The 21,356-nt window shown below is 36.0% G+C and overlaps 1 protein-coding gene across 2 annotated transcripts in view; it reads right to left on the bottom strand.

The window, feature by feature from the left end:
• The window catches only part of ITGA4 (integrin subunit alpha 4), a 253,762-nt gene that overhangs the window by 23,908 nt on the left and 208,498 nt on the right, over positions 1-21,356 (bottom strand). For both annotated transcript variants that reach the window (XM_085000022.1, XM_085000021.1), the window contains 6 exons: positions 20,706-20,796; positions 19,623-19,668; positions 19,088-19,242; positions 15,957-16,111; positions 5,434-5,586; positions 2,589-2,665 (listed from right to left, as the gene is read on the bottom strand). In XM_085000022.1, the coding sequence (XP_084856148.1) occupies positions 2,589-2,665; positions 5,434-5,586; positions 15,957-16,111; positions 19,088-19,242; positions 19,623-19,668; positions 20,706-20,796 (677 nt within the window). The remainder of the gene's footprint in view (positions 1-2,588; positions 2,666-5,433; positions 5,587-15,956; positions 16,112-19,087; positions 19,243-19,622; positions 19,669-20,705; positions 20,797-21,356) is intronic.

Raw genomic sequence — 21,356 nt, 5'->3', positions numbered from 1 at the left:
TCTTTCCTTCCTTCCTTTCTGTTGCAACCCATGACATGGGAAACTTCCCAGCCACTGGATCAAAACTGCACCTAAACCAGTGACTCAAGCTGCTTCGGTGAAAAATTTTTTTTTTCTTTTTGGGCACACCTGGGGCATATGAAAGTTCCCAGGCCAGGTGTTGAATTGGAGCTGCAGCTGCCAGCCTACACTACAGCCATGGCAATGCAGGATCCAAGCCACGTGTGTGACCTACACCACAGCTCATGACAACTCCGGATACTTAACTCCCTGTGTGAGGCCAGGAATCGAACCCACATCCTTGTGGATACTAGTTGGGTTTGTAACCCTTGGGTTTGTAACCCACTGAGCCACAACAGGAACTCCTAAAATTTCTTAATTAGTGTCAAGCATCTATTCATAGCTTCTTAGCTGAAGATAAGGAGAATCTTAACTTCTTTCAAATGCTAGCTCCTCAATCTGAATCTGATCCACTTACATACTGTTTCCTTTAGGACCTTGTTCCATTCTTAGGAAACATCCACTTGCCACCTACAGTATTCCAGGCACTGTGTGCCACGCACAACAATACTGGTGAACACAGGTGCAATGGGATCAGGGCCACAGGAGGGTTTCCGTTTATGTAGCTAGAGAAAAAGGGGGCCTATACCTAGGAAACAGCTGAGATTTATAAGATATACAAGTTAGGTAGATAAGTGGGAGAAATGAAAAGATACAGAGGCTCAAGAGATTATGGCATGGCCAAGCAAGTACAGCTATTCAATGGGGAAAAGTCCTGCAGAAGTGCTGAGGATGAGCACTAGGGTCTTTAGATTTTAAGCTACTGAAGCACTGCTATGAGAAGTGTAAGTTAGAAAGCTCACCCTGGAAACATCCTGGTAGAGGAATTTTTTTTTTTTTTTTTTAAGGGCTGCACCTGTGCCACATGGAGGTTCTCAGGCTAGGGGGCAAATGGGAGCTATAGCTGCTAGCCTGTGCCACAGCCATGGCTACAGAGCCAAAATCAGTGATTCTCTAAACATAGCTGAGAAGGAGGAAGTTGAGAAGTATGAGGAGAAGGAGAGTAGGATAGCATCATGGAAATTAAAGCAAAAGGCGTTCAAAAAAGGGGGTGAACAGTTGTCAAGTGCTTCAGAGAAGAGTTCAAGAAGGGTATCCCCTAGTGTTAAGCAGACAATTTCTCTGTTCAATTTATTCTTTTCCCTGCCTGCAATCCTCATACTTGTTGTATCTCCCCATGATTAAACAAATAACACTTGATAAATACATACAAATTCCAATGAACCTACTTGTTCCTAGTCTATTCTCCTTCCCTTAATCACTGACTGTCATTTAGCTATGACTGCACTGGTATTTCTATGTCAAAACTTGCCAGTGACATCCTTTCCGCCCCCATAAGTCACATTTTAAATGCCAACTTCCATGACCTTTTCTCAGTCATTATGCTATGTGAGCACATTATGCTATCAAAATCACAGTATTAAGTCAGTCTTTTCATATTCTCTATTGGTTGGTTCACTGTGGACTTGGTTCTGCTCTTAGTTCTAGGAAGATATTTCGTCAGTGATAGGGGACACCCTTTTTGAACTCTTCCAGAGTGACTCCCTATTCTTTTTAAGCTCTTTAAATATAATTAAACCCCCCCCCAAAGATTTGATCCTTAGTTTTTTTCTCTGTGAAATTAATATTTCCACCCCTCACTGATCAACACACCCCAATTTAAACCCCTTTCCTTTATATCCCTACTTCCCCAAAACAGTCTCCCATGTTCTTGCCCTGTTAACTCATGCCTCCTTCTCCTCTTTCACTTTCTGCATACAATCAGCCCTTAACTGGAAGTGTGGGTTTTATCTCTCTGCTTATCATTTTCACATTCTCCTTCTGACATGAAGAACCATTTCAATAGAGGGGATCTAGTCATGATACAAAATCACAATGGTTTATTTCCCATCATAGAATAACAGCAGCAATACATATTTATCTAATTTGCACTGTGTGTACTATTCTAAGCACATTATATGTAATTTTTTTTCCTGTTTCCCTTCTATGAATTTAGAAGAGTGGGATAGTTTATTCCCTTTCAAATGTGGGAATACACACACACACACACACACACACACACACGGATTTCATTGTTTTGTACATCAGTCTGAATTATGTAACCAGTTTTTGGATGATAAAATACTAAACATTATGTAGTAAAGGTTAGGTCATTTTACCACTAAAACTCTATTAACAGGCACTTAACAACTGTAGTCTGAAAAATAACAATTTTAATACTGACAACCGAAAGCACAATTAGTATCCTGAAATATCTTCTGAGTATCAATAAAAGATTAAAACACACTTGATAAAACCATAGTGCTCACATATTCTCACTTTTTTCAAAAAGTGCTAACCTCTGAGTGTATACTTACATGAATGATGTATGGACCACTTGATCTCTTTCAGCAGAATGCTATTCTTTTCCAGGTCTTTAAAGATGTCTAACCCCCAAGGACTAGTTCTTAGTCCTTTTCTCTTTAGAACCCACATGCACACATCAATTACCCCATCTTGATGAATAAAAGAGAGTAAATTATACTTACTTCACAAATCCAATTTTTGCAGAGACCTGTAAATCAGCAGAACAATTTTCATGGGCACAAAATCTTGCAAAGTTTATCTGGAAGTAAAATACAATAGTATTTTTAACTCAGGTTCAAATCAGTAGATATATTTATATGTTTTTTTAAAGAATAAGACATCTATGATACATGAGAAAAATAAAAACTAATATAGCAAATTAATAACTATTTATCCCTTTTGAAGAGTTCAATTTGAGAATCAGTCAGTAGGTTCAAATGACAATTCCAGGGCTAAAGGAACCAAGTTCTTTCATTACATAAATTTAAAGCCTATGTTTTTAAGTGAAAAAAATTTTTCTTTCATAATAGTTGTATAAAAAGAAGTTTAGTCAAACTGTGATAGTAATCTCTGTAAGTGTGTAAAACCTGTGCTGCCAAGATTTTTTTTGTTGAGTTCCTCTCAATTTTCTGGTACTACAGTTTGATCCCACTTATTATGCATAAGCATGACAATTTTTACAGATGGTAGAACACTGATTTTATATTTGTTGAAAATAATACAATGTAGAGATTGAGAAAATTTACTTTGAGTACATAGTAAACAGAAATAAATGATAGTCCATCAGGAAGTTCCAGAATTTATTTGATTCTGAGACTTCTACTAGGACCCAGAGATACTGTAAGGTACATAGGAAGCCCTGAGTTATAAGCTGGACAAGGACAAAGTGGAGAGAGATAAAAAAGAAAGGAAGCTGAGAGGAATAGGTGAAAGAAGGAGAGATGCAAAAAATAAAGAAATCTAGAAAGTTAGAGAAAGAACCAGGCACATGACATGTGAAGTGGGTAGAGGGCTGTCAAATGGCTAGTCAGATCAGAGACTGTCTGTACCAGGGGGAGGAGAGGGAAGGTATAAATCATTCTCTAGATAATTAAGTAACAATTTTTAAAACTACTCTTATTTGTAAAGCAGGTTCTGAAAATCAAAATGTAGATCATTCTAATATGAATACACATTGCTAAGATTTTGGCTTGTGTACTTATAATATTGAGATGTTCATCATTACAGACATTTAAAAGTAGTTGATATACAATGGAATATTATTCAGCCATAAAAAAAGAATGAAATAATGGCATTTGCAGCAACACGGAAGGACCTAGAAATTATCACACTAAGTGAAGTTAGACAGTGGACACAAACGTCATGTGCTACCACTTATATGCAGAATCTAAAAAAAAAAAAGGATGCAAATGGACTTATTTGCAAAACCGAAATAGACTCATAGACTTGGAAAAACTTATGGTTATCAAAAGGGACATGTGGGGGAAGGGAGGGGTGGACTGGGGGTTTGGGATGGAAATGTTCTAAAATTAGGCTGCGATGATGGTTGTACAACTATAAATATAATAAAATTCATTGAATTAAAAAAATAAAAGTTGATATTGAAATCTGAAGTTCAACAGAAGAGTGAAAAATACTGACTTGCAAAAATATTTCCACACAAATCTATAGAGAAAATTTGCTCTTAAGTTATTCTCTTCATTCAATATAAATATTGTAGACTAGACAGTGCTGATTGTAAACTCAAGTATCTTTTTTTTTTTTTTAATATTTTTTTTATTTTCCCACTGTACAGCAAGGGGGTCAGGTTATCCTTACATGTATATATTACAATTACATTTTTTCCCCCACCCTTTCTTCTGTTGCAACATGAGTATCTAGACAAAGTTCTCAATGCTATTCAGCAGGATCTCCTTGTAAATCTATTCTTTTTTTTTTTTTTGTCTTTTTGCTATTTCTTGGGCCGCTCCCGCGGCATATGGAGGTTCCCAGGCTAGGGGTCTAATCAGAGCTGTAGCCACCGGCCTACACCAGAGCCACAGCAATGCAGGATCCGAGCCGCGTCTGCAACCTACACCACAGCTCATGGCAACGCCGGATCGTTAACCCACTGAGCAAGGGCAGGGACCGAACCCGCAACCTCATGGTTCCTAGTCGGATTCGTTAACCACTGCACCATGACGGGAACTCCTAAACTCAAGTATCTTAAAGCAACTTAGGGGCAATTTGTCTGGATAGGATATGAACTATACCTTTAAATGTCCCTGTCATCTTTTGCATTCTGTGTGCCATTAGCAAACGTTTTAATGAATGCTTTCACCATGCCCCCAAACATCCTTTTGACTTTGTGCTGTTAGTAAAGTCTGAACAACTGGAAACCTGGGAATGAACACACAGTGAAACATCTACTTTGGGATAAATTTTAAAAAGCTGCTCACTGGTTAAAATGCAGGATCTACCTCAAAATGAAATTGGATCCTGGGATGTAGCTGAAAAGAATATAGTTGTTTAAAAAGAGAGACTGTTGCATGACATAAATGCATATGTTTATAAATGAGTAAAAATCTGATTAAAAAGATGTGAGTGAATCCGTAAGGTGGGTAAGAAGGGAAAAAAAATGAAAAAGGAGACAAAAAATGAGAAAGAGAAAGACAATCTGAACACAAATGAGAGCACTGAATAACAAACTCATGAAGGCAACTAACTTCCATTATGAATGCTCACTTAGAAATATATTTTCTTCACTGGCAAGACGTAGAAGAGAGAAGATTAACATTTTATGTATATGAGAAACCACTGCTCTGACTAAATGCATATTTAAAAGTATTCAGTTCAGTATTCCAATGGGAATATAAAAAATAAAGAAAAATGGAGAACAAGACATATCATGAATCTTTTTTATAAAAAAATCATAAAAATTTAAAAAGCATTCAGAGAGAGAGTTCATTTCACCAGAACTATGCAACATTTCAAAAAAAAACACTTCATGTGTCACATAATATTTCAAATAAAGCAAAACAGTCCTACTGTTTTTTCAATCCTATCTTTTTCTTTCTTCTGCTGAAGAATTGGCTGAAGTGGTGGGAATTCCTCTGTACTTCGTTTACTGATGACGATGTGGTGCCCGAGGTGGTAAGCGGCTTCGATCTGAATTGGGGTGAGGATGTCCCGTACATCTTTCTAAGGGAATTTAAAACCGAAAAACTTAATAACAAAAATAAGTATGTAAATAAAAAACATATACAGCCCATCCTTTCCTACATAAGGTCAAATACAGCATTTGAAAGTCAAAGAAAATCCTTATTTTTAAAGATAAAAATTGTTAAAAAGTTGAACTATATTTTTGCACATTCCAAAAATTCATGATTATGAAAAAAACAAAAAGTATTAAAAATGAAAAATTATAACCATCCAATAATAGTTATAAAGATCTACATTGGGCATATTTTCTTCATGCTATTTTCTACGCATACTTCTCAGAACTTGACATTATAACATAAGCATTTTCCATTATAAACTCTTTGTAAATCATTTCAAAGTGCCAATCATTTTATTCTATTTAATATTTCCCTGTAGCAGACTTGTAGAGATATGATAGCTCTTTCAATTTATTCAAGTTCTCTTTTTATATCTCAGAGTTACTTTTTGATTCAATTTGACTCATTTTATCTCATATTTATTATGAAACATATCCTTTTTTTTGCTTTTCATTATGGACCTTTTACAATTATATTTTCTAACAGTCTATAAATGACATATAAGAAAATAATTTGTTTTGTATCTTTAATCTTTTATCCTACAGAATTTTTATTCAATTTTCTTTTTAGTCACTATGGTTTTTCTACATTTGTGCTTTTATACTTCACAAAAAAAGTTCTTGGATTTATTTATCAATTACACAGAAACTGAAACACATTTGGAATCCATTCTGCTCTATATGACACACTTCATTTTTTTTTTTTTTTTTTTTGATTGCACCTGCGGCATGTGAAAATTCCCAGTCCAGGGACTGAACCTGCACCACAGCAGCAACCCAAGCCTGTGTAGTGACAATGTTGGATCCTTAACTCTCTGAGCTACAAGATAACTCCTATATGACATTCTTTTAAGTTTACTATCTTAACCAATTTTAACAGAGCATTTTTCATTCTTAATCTTATTTATATGTATTCAAGAAAGTCTTTTTGAGTGATTAGATTTTAAAAATTTATCATCTTCTGCCTCCAAGAAACAACTGTTGAGTTTATTATGCTGTCAATTCATACATTTTAATCTTTATTTCTACATGTAGGCATTATTTCTCTCTCTTTAAAAATATTTTCCCATGAACTTAAAATGTATTTCATTTTTTCATTTGATTATTCAATAGCCTCCTTGTTAAAAGGGAATATACTTCATTACTATCAAAATTATTTGCCAACATATATACGCACCAACAGTAAAATAACTGACAAGGCAAACTTTGAAAGCATTTGGCATTCAATTAAGAAAGCACTTCACAAGAAAGCAAAGGTATTCTAGAATCCAAAGTCTATTAAAAAAATAAAGTCAGATAAGATGAAACACCTGGTATCTCTTAGAAAGCACTTCTCTGGAGTTCCCGTTGTGGTGCAGCAGAAATGAATCGAACTAGTATCCATGAGGATGCAGGTTTGAACCCTTGCCTTGATCAGTGGGTCAGGGATCTGGCGTTGTTGTGAGCTGTGGTGTAGGTCACAGACATGGCTTGGATCTTGTGTTGCTGTGGCTTTGGTGTAGGCTGGCAACTATAGCTTCGATTAGACTCCTAGCCTGGGAACTTCCATATGCTGTGAGTGTGACCCTAAAAAGGAAAAAAAAAAAAAAAAAAGGCACTTCATTGAGCCCTGCCTAAAAGAAATAAATATAAAAGATTTCGAAGCAGACATTTCTTTTTCTTCCCATCTAAGAAGATGGGAAAATAAGATTTTGCTATAAAGGAATTCATGAGGATTCATAACAGAATTCAGTTGACAATTTAAACTGCAAGAAGTAAGATATATTCTTGGAAAATCTATAGAACAAGTATTTTAAACACAACAGAAGTTAAAAGTAGATGTAATCTCTGGATTTGAAAGGGCACCTTGCAATCAGCAGGTACAGTCCACCTACATAGGAACTATGCAGCTTTTCTTTTTTGGTAATAGAATTGTTACTATACTCAGAAGATATTTGAAGAACTAGTCACATACTTTGTCTTTCACACTAATAATTTAAATGTAAAGCTTGATTTGACTCTACTTTTCGTATGTTCATTTTAATCTACAGTACTCTTCATTTAAAAAAAAAAAAATACAAAAAAAACCAGATTCATAGTTCCTGTCATGGCTCAGAGGAAATGGATCTGACTAGGAACTATGGGGTTGCAGGTTCGATCCCTGGCCTCCCTCAGTGGGGTGGGTATCCAGCATTGGTGCAAGCTGTGGTGTAGGTCGCAGATGTGGCTCAGATCTGGTGTTGCTGTGGCTGTGGTGTAGGCTGGCGGCTACAGCCCTGATTAGACCCCTAGCTTGGGAACTTCCATATGCCGTGGGTGCAGCCTTCAAAAAAGACAAAAAGACAAAAAAAAAAAAAAATAGATTCAGCAAAGTCCCTCTTGACCATCAAAGAAACTCAAGTGTTTTGATTGAGAATAGCTATTAGTTTTAACCATAATTCAGTTTTATATTTACGCTTGGTGAGTCTGTGAGTAGATCCATGACACTAATAGACAGACCTCCTGGTGAATAATGTCAGTGGGTTTCTATTTATATACAGATAATTCAGAGTTGGAATATGGCTTAAACCTTTCTGCCTAAAAACAGATTTCCAAAGCTCATAAATTAATAATCCCTAAAGAATACCAAAAATACCTATCAAACACATTATTGCTATGCTACATATACCTATAGTGACTTTTGTTAAAAATCAAGGGAGTTAATATGATGACACATCACATAAAAGACTACACCTATTCTATGTCTATGTAATTATTAAAAATATTGTTTTTTCTCATCATTTCAACACTATTAATACATGTATATAATGGCTGAAAGCAAGTGGTCTCATGGTAGAGTTCTGGGGTTCAAACCTCAGGTCCATCACTTATCTGTGTAACTTTAGATAAATTACTTTATCTACGGACCAGTTACCTTATCTGAAAATTATAATAGTGATAATGATGACAATGACAGCTACACCTTATTGTTGTGAGGGTTCAATGGCATAATGTATATATAACATTAAGCACAGTGTCTGGTACGTATAATGTTTAACATCTCATGAAACCTTAATATGTGTATTTTATTTAAAAATGAAGCTATATAAGTCAACCAAGGAATTAAGGTATTTGAATTTCTCATAATAAATTGTGGTGAATATTTGTAAGGAATAAGAAGAAAATTAGACAATGGTCAACCAATGAACACTAAAGAAAATGAGCTACATTTTCTACTAATACAAGTATTAGATTTGTATTCATTAAGTGGTGCCTAGATGACGTGGAGCATGAATCAGAGTACTCAAGATCTCTCATGCCTTTTCCATTCTCACACATGGAGATGTTTTTATTAGATTACTCGATAAGTGATCATCTCAACCCAAAACCTTGACCATATAGGAATGTTGCAAATCAAGGCCCAAATCCCAAGTTATCAACTTGTGAAAACGGAACAGCTTGAAGCCCTGAGTGTTACAATAGCAAACTTGATTAAATTATTCCCCAGGTGTAGAAGCCAGACAGCTACTGATTGTCCCTCCACATGTCCACTGTTTTAATTCTTCTCAACAAGCTTGCTTTGACCAAATCACATGTTATCTAATTCATACTAATTTTCCACAAGGTCTTCTCTACATCTGCTGTATATTACTTTCATTATCCTAATTAGCTATTAATTATGCTTTTCTCACAATATATAAAATGTACGTGCACTCTTGCAAGAACTGCATTTGACAGATATTCACACTTACTTAACTTTTACAGCTCCACCTAAAGACAAAAAGCTAGAATATCTAAAAATGTCTTGAAGTAACTAATATTTAGGAGGGAAAAAGTAGATTTGCTTAAATTTTTTAATTTAGATGGGCATGTGCTATCTATATTAAAAATAATGAAGATTCCATGCCACATTTTTATGGACAATTATATAAAATAGGGCCCCCACAAGCATGCAAATTAGCATATGCCTGAAATTACACAAAGTCAGCCTTCTTGTCTGACTTTCATAGAAATTTGTATTTGGCCAACTTGAAAACTGAGCTATAGGCCCACATCCTCCTACTGTGTTTATGTAGTGAAGGAATTTAAAGAGTGAGGCCAGAAATATTTATACTACCTTACTCAATGAAAAATGACATTAAATTATAAACAAACATTTGAAGATATCTATTCATGGGTCCTCTCTGTAGAAGGCAGAATATGGGAATACCAAACTGAAAGTCAGAGCCCATGTCGTAGTCTATAACCTATTAAGTCCACACCTGTGTTGGGGGATGAGCATTTTGACACACACTCACACAAGTACAGAAGAGGGAGGGCCACCTAATTTACACCTGAAGGGGGGATGGGAAGGTTCTCACATAGAATTTTAAGCAAAGAATATGATCAGATTTGTGTTGTCGAAATGCCCCTCTCGTGTCAATGTGGGGAATGGGTTAGGGTGGGAAAAGGTAAGACTGAGGCCTAGATTGGAATCCAAGCCAGCAAGACCAAGCGTAATTGGCTCTTCTTACATGTTGTAATACTGATGAGATCTTTCTGGTACTTTCTAATATTTAACGCCAAAAATTTGCTAATTATCTGCTGGATGATCATCCAGTGACCATCATTGGAGGCACCAAGACCTCCAATTCAACATTTCCCACCATCCCTCACCTTTCCTCTTGTCACTCCTCCACTCTCCTAGAAGACTATTTCCCATCTTCTTCCCGAACTTAAGCACCACTTCTCCCATTCTGACTGAAGCAAATGACTTTGATTCTTATTTCCCTGAGAATATTAAAGCAATCAGAAGAGAACTTCCAGTTCTTCCAACCACATCTGCCCAGCATCTGCAAGCTCATAAACAAATGAACTCTGTATGTGCCTATCTAGTATCAATCCGTTCATTTGCACAATTAATCCCATACCCTTTGCCTTCTCAAGAACTCTGCTCCAACTATCCTTTCCTCTCATCTATATCATAAATGTTTCACTCTATTGGGACACACTCATCAGCACAAAAACATGCTATTCCTCCTATCTTAGGAAAAAAAAAAAAAAGATTTCTCCATGTCCCTTGTCAGCTAATGGCTCCCAACTCTTTTTCTTTGGACCCCTTTGGAGAAAAAATTTGCGATAGAATAACCTATACTCTGTCTCCAATTCCTCTCCTTTTTTCCCCTGCTCTATTCTTCTGAAATGCTGGCATCATGATCACCAACAGCTTCTACATTGCTAAATCCAATGATCAATCCTCAGTCCTCCTCTTATCTGACCAAGCTGCAGCAGTGAAAGCATTGTCCTTCTCTTCTCCTTGCCCTGCTTTATCCATTTCACTTCCAGGATGCCACAAGTAAGCTCTTGGTTTTCTTTCTTACTGACTAGTCTTTCTCATCTTCTCTGTTAAGTTTTCTCTTCTCTCTAATCTCTTCACATTGTGTCACTCACAGTGCAGACTTTGGCTCTTTTCTCCTCCTGTGATGACCTCATATGGCTTTCAAAACCATTCATATGCCGAAATGCACTGTAATATTTCTAGTTCCTCTTCCCAACTTCAGATGAGTAGATATAAATGATTAATTGCTATTTACACTTGAAAGTAAAACAGGTCTCTCCAGTTCAGCCAGTCCACAACTGAACTTCAACACTTTCCATTCAAGAGTTATTTCCCTTGCCCTGCTGTTGAAAACTATATTCATTCCATTGCTTGGGCTAATGACTTTGGAGTCACCTTGGAGACTCTCTTTCTTAGATGCTAGAGATCCAATCTGTCAGGAAATTGTGTAGCGTCTATCTTCAGCTTCCTCTCAACATATATACTGCTACCTCCTTCACTGGATCCATCCTTTTCTCCCTGGGTCAGCCTGTGGTCACCTACTGTCTGGTCTCAACAACAGTAAGATTATTCCTTTTTATTAGTCAGATCATGTCATTTTTCTGCCCCAAACTACAATAGGTCCTCATTTAACTTGGAGAAAAAGTCATGGGTCTTATGAGAACTGACTCTTAAAAAAAAAATTCACTAGAATATATTGACTTATCAAGTTGTGTTAGTTTCAGGTGTACAGTGAAATAAATCAGTTATACATCTACATATATCCATTCCTTTTCAGATTCTTTTCCCATGTAGGTTATTACATAGTATTGAGTAAATTTCCTATATAACAATTTGTTTCCTATACAGTAATTGTTACCCCTCTATCTTATATACCATGGTGTGTATATATCAATACCAACCCCAATTTATTCTTTCCCTCCGAATATTTTCCCTTATCATACTATGTAAAGGAAGTCAGACAAAGACAAATATTATATTAGATCACTAATATGTGGAATCTAATACAAATGATACAGCAGAATTTAAAAAACAGAAACAGACACAAAGACCTGACTCTTTCTACTACTCTCCCCCTTGCTACTTTTCCAGCCATCCTGGCTTCCTCGTGTTTATTTAAAACAACCAGGCATGTTCTTGTCTTGAGGCTTTTTTACCCAGCTCTTCTTTCCATAATGTTCCCTACTTGATCAAGGAATCTCAAAGTATATCTCACAAGCTGGCAGCATCAGCATCACCTAGGAGCTTTGTAGAAATGCAAATTCTCAGGCCTCACTGAGGACCTATTGAATCAAGAACTCCAGGTAGGGCCCAGTAATGTGTGTTTTAACAAGCCTTCCTGGTGATGCTGCTGCAGGCTAAAGCTGAGAACCACTGTCCCAGATATCCTCACTTCCTTCAAGTCTTTGCTCAGATGTCACTTTCTGAATGAGGCTCCCTCTGACCATCCTATTTAAAATTGTACTCTTCACTCCTTCTCCAGCACTCTTTAATTTCCTGTATTCTGCTCTCTTTTCCTTTCTCCATCACACATACCTTCCTCTAAAATACTGCAGAATTTACATTTTGTTACACTATGTTTCATCTCACCACATTAGACTATAAGCTCTATAAAGGTCCTCATCTTTTTATATTTCAGTCACTGACCTATATAAATGTCTCAAACAGAAGCTGACACAGCATAGGTACTCACTATCTATTAAATTAATTGGATGGAGAAGTGGAGTTTAATTAATTAGTATAGCCAACAGGAACTATACAAAACAAACATATCCCACTAGCAGGCATGGAGTCCTCTGAGAAGTGAGGGCTGAGTACATAATTAACAAGCATCACCACAGTTCATTGCAAGGGGTTCTGAAGTAGAATGCATATGTGTATTAACATTCCTGATACTGGACACATTTTATAGAGGAAAAGAACAGTCCAGTTCACGTTTCCAAATGCCTCGGGTTCCGTGCCAGTAGGGGTGGAAAACACACTCATTATGTATTCATCTCCTCCTCAGCAACAGCTATTGTTCCTTGACAAAAACTCAAGGTTGGGGTAGTTGCTTCTGTGGTTCTTATACCCACTTTTGGATTTGTTGCAAGGGTGAATGCTAGAGTAGCCTTTTGCCTTTCTATGTGTGAGTTTTAAAATGTCCCAAACCAAAGCAAGGTAATTTAGGAAGGAAAAAAAATATTGGAAGAAACAATCACTTTTTCAAAAAAAAGTCTTTATACTATGTATCAATCCCAGAGGTAAGTGCTTCTGTTTGAAATTGACAGGAGGGCCCAACATCATGCCTGCAACCTGTGGTTGTCACTACCATGGTAACACACCAAGTATACAAGTATACATGCAACCAACACAAACCTCTGCTAAATTGTCATTTCTAGTACAAATTCATTCTGAAGAAAGTGTACACTTTTGATGAATGCTTAGGCATAGGAAAAATACCAGGAAAAAAGGACTAAATAAATCAGATCAATTTGCTGCCATTTACACAAATTTAACACAATATGTTTATGGATATCTAACGCTGGTCCTTTTATTGCCTTCAAAATGGTCTCAATATTTGTCTCTAAAAATGATTAATCTAAGTAAAATCAACTATGTAGAATTAAACAAACTCTCTTTAATCCCTTCCATATCAATGATGGTTACACTAATATCATTCTATACCTTTGGCTCTCAAGCAGCTAATAGCTTTAGTCTAGTACGACAATAAAAACTGTTAAGGGAAATGAAGAAATAGCACAGGGATTATTGCTCTTAGCATTTAACAGCCCTGATGCTTGTTTGCATTTGCTTGGAATAAGCATCTAAGGGAAAATTAAGTTCTAAGCTGAAGCTACTATTTGAAATCCCAGAAAGGGCTCCCGGGAATAGTTTGGCTTTTTTGTGACAATACATTTTCTGATGAAGTATACCATTCCCTAATGAAAAAGACCTGGCACTGCTTCATATGATAAAATGTGACCAATGCAAGGAACGTGATGATCAGTTTGGGAATGAGTGTTTTAATAAAAGAAACATGAAATCGGCTATGCTTTGGCAGACATACCCCAAACCATCATGAGAACCGCCGTCCTGGCCCACAGATGATCCCCACCATGTTACAACTGTGCAAGTTCCCACTGACATCACTGACAATGCTGGCACAGAGACAAAGACACAATCCAAAAGAGTCTTGTTGGATTCTGCTTCATTAAAGTCACATGAAAAACAAAACCAACTTCCCTGCCTCCCCACTCCATGCCCTCTGCCAAAATCTCCCAGGAGTCCATGTGAGGCTCAGCAGAGCTACTTGGTATGCACATTTCTAGGCAAGTGTACACACAGGGATGGGACAATGGCAATTGTGGAGAAGAAAAGGAAAATCTTTCAAAACAATGATGCAGTCCAATGCGATAAATGTGAAATAAAGAAGAAGCAAAAAGTAAAGTTTGAATTATCCAGGTCTCAGGATTATCTAACACTGTTGACTCTGGAACAACAGGTCAACTAGTTCAAGAGGGGGTAACACTTGCTTTTAAAACCCTGACACCTATGGTCAATTAATCTTTGACAAGGGAGGCAAGAACATAAAGTGGGAAAAAGAAAGTCTATTCAGCAAGCAGTGCTGGGAAACCTGGGCAGCTGCATGCAAAGCAATGAAACTAGAACACACCCTCACACCATGCACAAAAATACTCCAAATGGCTGAAAGACTTAAATATACGACAGGACACCATCAAACTCCTAGAAGAAAACATAGGCAAAACACTCTCTGACATCAACATCATGAATATTTTCTCAGGTCAGTCTCCCAAAGCAATCGAAATTAGAGCAAAAATAAACCCATGGGACCTCATCAAACTGAAAAGCTTTTGCACAGCAAAGGAAACCAACAAGAAAACAAAAAGACAACTTACAGAATGGGAGAAAATAGTTTCAAATGATGCAACTGACAAGGGCTTAATCTCTAGAATATATAAGTAACTTATACAACTCAACAGCAAAAAAACCAATCAATCAATGGAAAAATGGGCAAAAGACCTGAATAGACATTTCTCCAAAGAAGATATACAGACAGCTAACAAACACATGAAAAAATGCTCAACATTGCTGATTATAAGAGAAATGCAAATCAAAACTACCATGAGATACCACCTCACACCAGTCAGAATGGCCATCATTCATAAATCCACAAATAACAAGTGCTGGAGGGGCTGTGGAGAAAAGGGAACCCTCCTGCACTGCTGGTGGGAATTAAACTGGTACAGCCACTATGGAGAACAGTATGGAGATACCTTAGAAATCTATACATAGAACTTCCATATGACCCTGCAATCCCACTCTTGGGCATATATTCGGACAAAACTCCACTTAAAAGAGACACATGCACCCGCATGTTCATTGCAGCACTATTCACAATAGCCAGGACATGGAAACAATCCAAATGTCCATCGACAGATGATTGGATTCGGAAAAGGTGGTGCATATACACAATGAAATACTACTCAGCCATAAAAAAGAATGACATAATGCCATTTGCAGCAACATGGATGGAACTAGAGAATCTCATGCTGAGTGAAATGAGCCAGAAAGACAAAGACAAATACCATATGATATCACTTATAACTGGAATCTAATATCCAGCACAAATGAACATCTCAGAAAAGAAAATCACGGACTTGGAGAAGAGACTTGTGGTTGTCTGATCGGAGGGGAAGGGAGTGGGAGGGATCGGGAGCTTGGGCTTATCAGACACAACCTAGAATAGATTTATAAGGAGATCCTGCTGAATAGCATTGAGAACTATGTCTAGATACTCATGTTGCAACAGAAGAAAGGGTGGGGGAAAAACTGTAATTATAATGTACACATGTAAGGATAACCTGACCCCCTTGCTGTACAGTGGGAAAATAAAAAATAAATAAATAAATAAATAAATAAATTATGATTTATAAAAAGATACCAATGAAGAAGATTTTAAATGTGCTAATAATATTGAAGTGTACATAGCTGTTAACAAAAATGAGTTTATGTTACCCGCATAAATGCTTGATGTGTTCTACAGGTAGCTTGTGTGCTTGATACTTTCATGCTTCCTGTAATTACATCAGAAGTTCCATTGGAAGAAAAGTAAAATCTCGATGGAGACTCTGCCTTTCTGTTCACATCCAGGCTCATGTTATAAAACAAAACTGCAGAAATGTAGAGAGAATTGTAATGAATATTATTATCTAAAGGCATTTGTTTTGTTATTTTTGAAGTGATAACAATCAAGTTATATACAATACTGGAAATATATTAAACTTCATTAAATAGCTTTCTAAAAACTAAACTGGAAACATAAAAGAAGGAACTTAAAATGCAAATTTCAAAAATTTTTATAAATTATGAAAAAGAATTATAAGCTTTTCTCTAGATTTCTATTTTTAAAATTAACATTTCTAGCTACTTGCTTAATCCTCCTATATATAAACATTTCAAAACTACAAAACCAAAGTTTTTACTAATAATAAAAGTTCTGAGTAAAGTTTCAGATTTTTCTGTCCTTTTGTCCTTAAGAACATCTGGCTAAGGAAGTACAGAAAGAGTACTATGCTCAAATGTCACTTGGAATAATTCTATTTTGTGTGGTTACAGAACTAATTTCATAAATGGTTGGGTTCATGTATTTCCATTTGTTTCCAATTTGAGGGGTTGCTGTTTTTTTTTTTTTTTCTGATTATTTTCATGTAAAGTGAACACATGGTTTAAAAGTTAAACCTATATAAACAGTTGACTCAACAGACATCCCCTCTCCAGCCCCAGACCCTGATTATTTCTCCTTGTTTTTATTGATTTCTGGTTTGATCTTCTAGTGCTAATTTGTGCAAAAATAAACACATACAGATAGATCTTCTCTCAATAAATATTCTGGTGGTTTGTTAAGAACTTATTTCAGATCTGACCTAGTAAATAATCATCTGCTAAAGAAGATCTTTGATAAGGAAGAAAATGAAGGAAAATTTACAACCACCAAAAAAATTCCACGCCTGATCTTACCAAGGAAGAAAGAGCTGGTTCTTGAATCTGAAAGGGTTCTTTGTCAGAGTGGTGGTTGTCAGAGGCTGAGGTGGGGGCGAGTGAAACGGGTGAAGGGGATCAAAAGGTGCAAAGCTCCAGTTATGAAACAGATCAGCCGTGGGGTAACGCAGAACATGGTGACGACAGCTAATTACACGGTATTGGATATTTGAAAAGTGCTAGGAGAACAGATCTTAAAAGTTCTCATTGCAAGAAACAAGACATTTACAACTATGTATGGTGACTTATTCTGGTGATTATTTTGCAATGTACACAAATATTGAATCGTTGTACACTTGAAACTAATACATTTCAACTATGTAATCAATCGAATCAGTACAAAGGTTTTCAATTATACTTTAAGAGAAAACTTGAAAATAAAAGGGTTCTTTGCAAAACAAGCTGCATCTAAAAGTCTGCTGAGATACCATTAATTATATAGGAGCAATAATTCATAAGTGATATTTAAAATAATTTATATAATTCCTCAAATAACTTATATAGTTTCTCATTTTAGGAGTAACTTATTCTTCTGGAAGGATTTTTTTTCTATTTACTTCAAGTAAACATAAATATAAAACCTACGCCATTCCTACAAACTTCAAATAAATCTTTCAACATTCTTTTATTTAGAAAATAAAGTCCAAATCAATTGGCTTTGAAATGACAATAATTGAGATTCAATGCCTCAGAGATGGAGTTGCAGTTGAAACAGCCATCTACAAATTCATTACCCTGAGTTCAGATAAGTATATGAAAGAAGGGTAAATAAAAATCCACTCATAGCAAAAGGCAAAATGTCCTGGTTTCATTAAATATGTTTATGATGTGAATTATTTCTCCCCAAAGTCATTTTATGACAGCCATAAAGTGTGCTTCTGTAACAATGCTATGATTATTTATGCTTTTCATATATTTGTTTTCAACCATTTGAAGAAATATTTGGTCACAACGGAACTGGTAGTACAACAAGCTCTGATTTTCCACAAAGGAAAATAGTTCTATTTAATGTGTATCTTTCAGATAATCCATCAGCTGTCTATGTTACTGTGTTACTAGAGTCATGTCCTTAAATCGATACCATTTCTCTAATCGATAACCAGATGAAGGTTTTGCCCACTGTCCCATCACTGCATCTTTCATGATGGCTTTTGCACAGTGCTATTAAAAATGAGTCTGATCTGAAGTAGAGATACCAGGCTCATTCTGTATTTCTTATTACAGGCTACTTTAGACTGAGGCCTCTGTTACATGATGCATTGTTTGGTTCAATAAATACTTGGTACCCTTCATGTTTAGATTACAGCCTGCAGGTCATGGATATAAACAACTCTTGATAGGTCTTGTGGGGCCCATGAAGTTGAAGAATTATTAATGTCCAAATGGTAAACTCAGGAATGCTTCTCTCCTACCATGGGCTAGTTTTATTAGCAGTTATTTTAATATTAGCTTAAATATAACATAATTAGAAACATTAACCAGCTAGAAACAATGTAAAACTTATAAAATCACACATATGTGATTTGGGACTAATCCCAGTGGTGGATGAGCCATATCAAAATGACTTTCTCCACAGGAGATAATTGAGAGTTGCCCATCTACAGGCAAATGGGCATGACTCTTAAGAGCTGACAGTCACGGTAAAACCTTAAGAGATGCATGTTATTTATGGAAATTAGAACCAAGATCTAGACTCCAGAGAAGCTTCTTCAATTACTCAAACAGGAAAGAATTTGAAGAAAAGAATCATAAGCCAGCTCAAGGCTTTTAAGAACCTTGTTTCAGCAAAACAGGGGAGGAAGTGTGGCAATGTTCTTTCTATTCTAAAGGGATCTTGCAGATTAAGCTCGGTTATTTCACCTTAAATAACATAGCAAGTGATACCCTTGCTTTGCTTCTTGCCCTAATCTCTAAACAACTTAACATGTTCAACTCATTGGTTAGAACAAAGCAAGAATCCAGAAGATGGAGAAAGGTTATCAGGTAGCTGCTGTCTCTTGCCCTAAAAACCTCCACGGTGAAGTACAGAAAGGGCTTAAAAGATGACCATGAGATGTATGAGTGAAGTGCATAGTGCACCAGGCATTAATTCTGTAAGGGCCCCTTACCAATGTAACCTGGAACCTCTTTGCCCTTATATGAGAAACAGAGTGTTAGCTTCATGCACACAGAAGGCAATCCATTTTCAACACAGTCAAAATGTGTTCTATTTACTGACTCAGGATGGTTTAAAGAAGCTTCAACAATCACTACAGGTCTTGTCCTAAGAATGAAATAAAATTAGCAATATTAATAGCAGAATTATTTTTTCCTTAAGAAGACAATTACATTTATTTTGTCAGTTTCTACTGGTCAAGTAATTTCATGAATCTACTTTATAAACAGTTTGTGTATATATACTTTATTAATTTCCATGTATGAATCAACAGAAATTTTTCATTTAAATTTCTGAAAATACTGACTTTGATGGTTTAAGTACATGTCTATGTAAGATGGAAAAAGTATCTTAAAGTTTAATGATTCAATTTCAGAGTACCAAAAAGAGTGTTATTAGGTCACCACCACTGCTGATTTTAAAAACTGCCTCCCATTATTTACAATTAAGCCCAATTGTCATTAAGCAGTGAAATGTATCAACTTTACCTTAGCAACACAGCAGAATCAGACCGAAAAGCACCAACTGCTACATCTGGAGGATAAAAAACAACACAGATTAATGATCATCATTAGTCAAAGAGAATTACTTTCTGCCATAAATACTTAACTACATATCACCTTTTGACTATATCAAAACACTATTTACAGAAAATTAATTAGAAAATATATGCTTACATCTTAAGATTCATTTCACATTTGTCTGAATCTGATCATTTACAATGACATTCATCCCTTTATAATATAAATATAAACATATGATATAAAGACAGCCTTAACAAAATTCAATTTTTAAACTATAAACATTCATCTAGAAATAGCCTTTCAAATTACATTAAAAAACCCTCTTTCTTTTTTCATCATCATATGTTTGATTTATTTTATTTTATTTTATTTTATTTTATTTTATTTTATTTTATTTCAGGGCCACCATGTCTGTGATATACACCATAGCTCACCAGCTCATGGCAATGCTGGATCCTCAACCCAGGGAGTGAGGTCAAGGATCAAACCCAGATCCTCATGGATACCAGTCAGGATACTGAGCCACAATGGGAACTCCTTTTTGATTTATTTTCATGAGCACTTTTAATTTTTTCAAGAACAAGGAATAAAATGTTAAATAACTAAGACTGTAAAGCTCAGGAATTACTTAATTATTTCTGACTCATCCCTGAATTCAAAAAAAGCCTTAAAAATGAAGGGAAAAATTCACTAGTAAATTAGGACTTTTACCTGCCAGTTTTATATACTTCACAATAAAGCAGCATCCACAGTACAGCTTATTTCAATTTATAAAACATGGTAGGAGTTCCTGTTGTGTTCAGCAGGTTAAGAACCAGACTAGCATCCACGAGGATACAGGTTCAAACCCTGACCTCACTCAGTGTGTTAAAGGATCCAGCATTGAGGTGAGCTGTGATGTAGGTCACAGATGCAGCTCAGATCTGTAGGCCAGCAGCTACGGCTCAGATTCAACCCCTAGCCTGGGAACTTCCATATGCCATAGGTACAGTCCTAAAAAAAAAAAAAAAAAAAAAAGAAAGAAAACATGGTAAATTTTATACCCACCAACATATCCATTATTATCTGCATCAATTTGTCCAGATATAGACTGCCCAAACATACTTAATGATTTGCTGATTTGAAGTCCCTCAATTCTCTGAAAAATAGATAAGGTAAGTGGAAAGCAGGGTTTGAACATCTAGCATCTCAGAGAAACAATGATTTAGTTAAATAATGAGCCCTGACACACACCCCAGTGCATTAATAATAAATGCCTTGTAGTTAAGTCAAATATACTTGTCTAAGAGAAAGAGTAGTTTCTAGTTTGAAGTGAGAAGTTGACATCTACTTTGGGACAAGAAAAAAAAAACTGCTTTCATTACTTTCTGAGCAGAGAGAAAATTATGTAGTATACATCTCCTAAAACAGTCCTGGCACTCTCTCTCCGGTCTTTTTTCTGGCTCTATATGTTATTTCCCTGAGGAACATGAATAACCAAACAAGGAATCTGGAAAATGAGACATCTACAATCACTTAATGGAGCCTGCTACTCATTTACCGCTTTTAGGCAGACTGCTTCCTAGCAACTCAAATCAGATATGTGCTTCCTAGTCCATGTACCTAATTTCATGTCCAGAAACTGACTTACAAGCATGTGTCATTCATTCTAAGACAACCAACATTCTTTGCTAGACAAGTATATATTTTTCATGTTAC

Source organism: Sus scrofa, chromosome 15, assembly GCF_054392235.1.
Source record: "Sus scrofa isolate SSC_HxYL_T2T_F1_AM1 chromosome 15, Sscrofa_HxYL_maternal_Yorkshire_Landrace_v2.0, whole genome shotgun sequence".
Taxonomy (NCBI): Eukaryota; Metazoa; Chordata; class Mammalia; order Artiodactyla; family Suidae; genus Sus; species Sus scrofa.
Note: the sequence above shows the minus strand (reverse complement) of the source record. Positions and strands in the feature narration are given on the sequence as shown.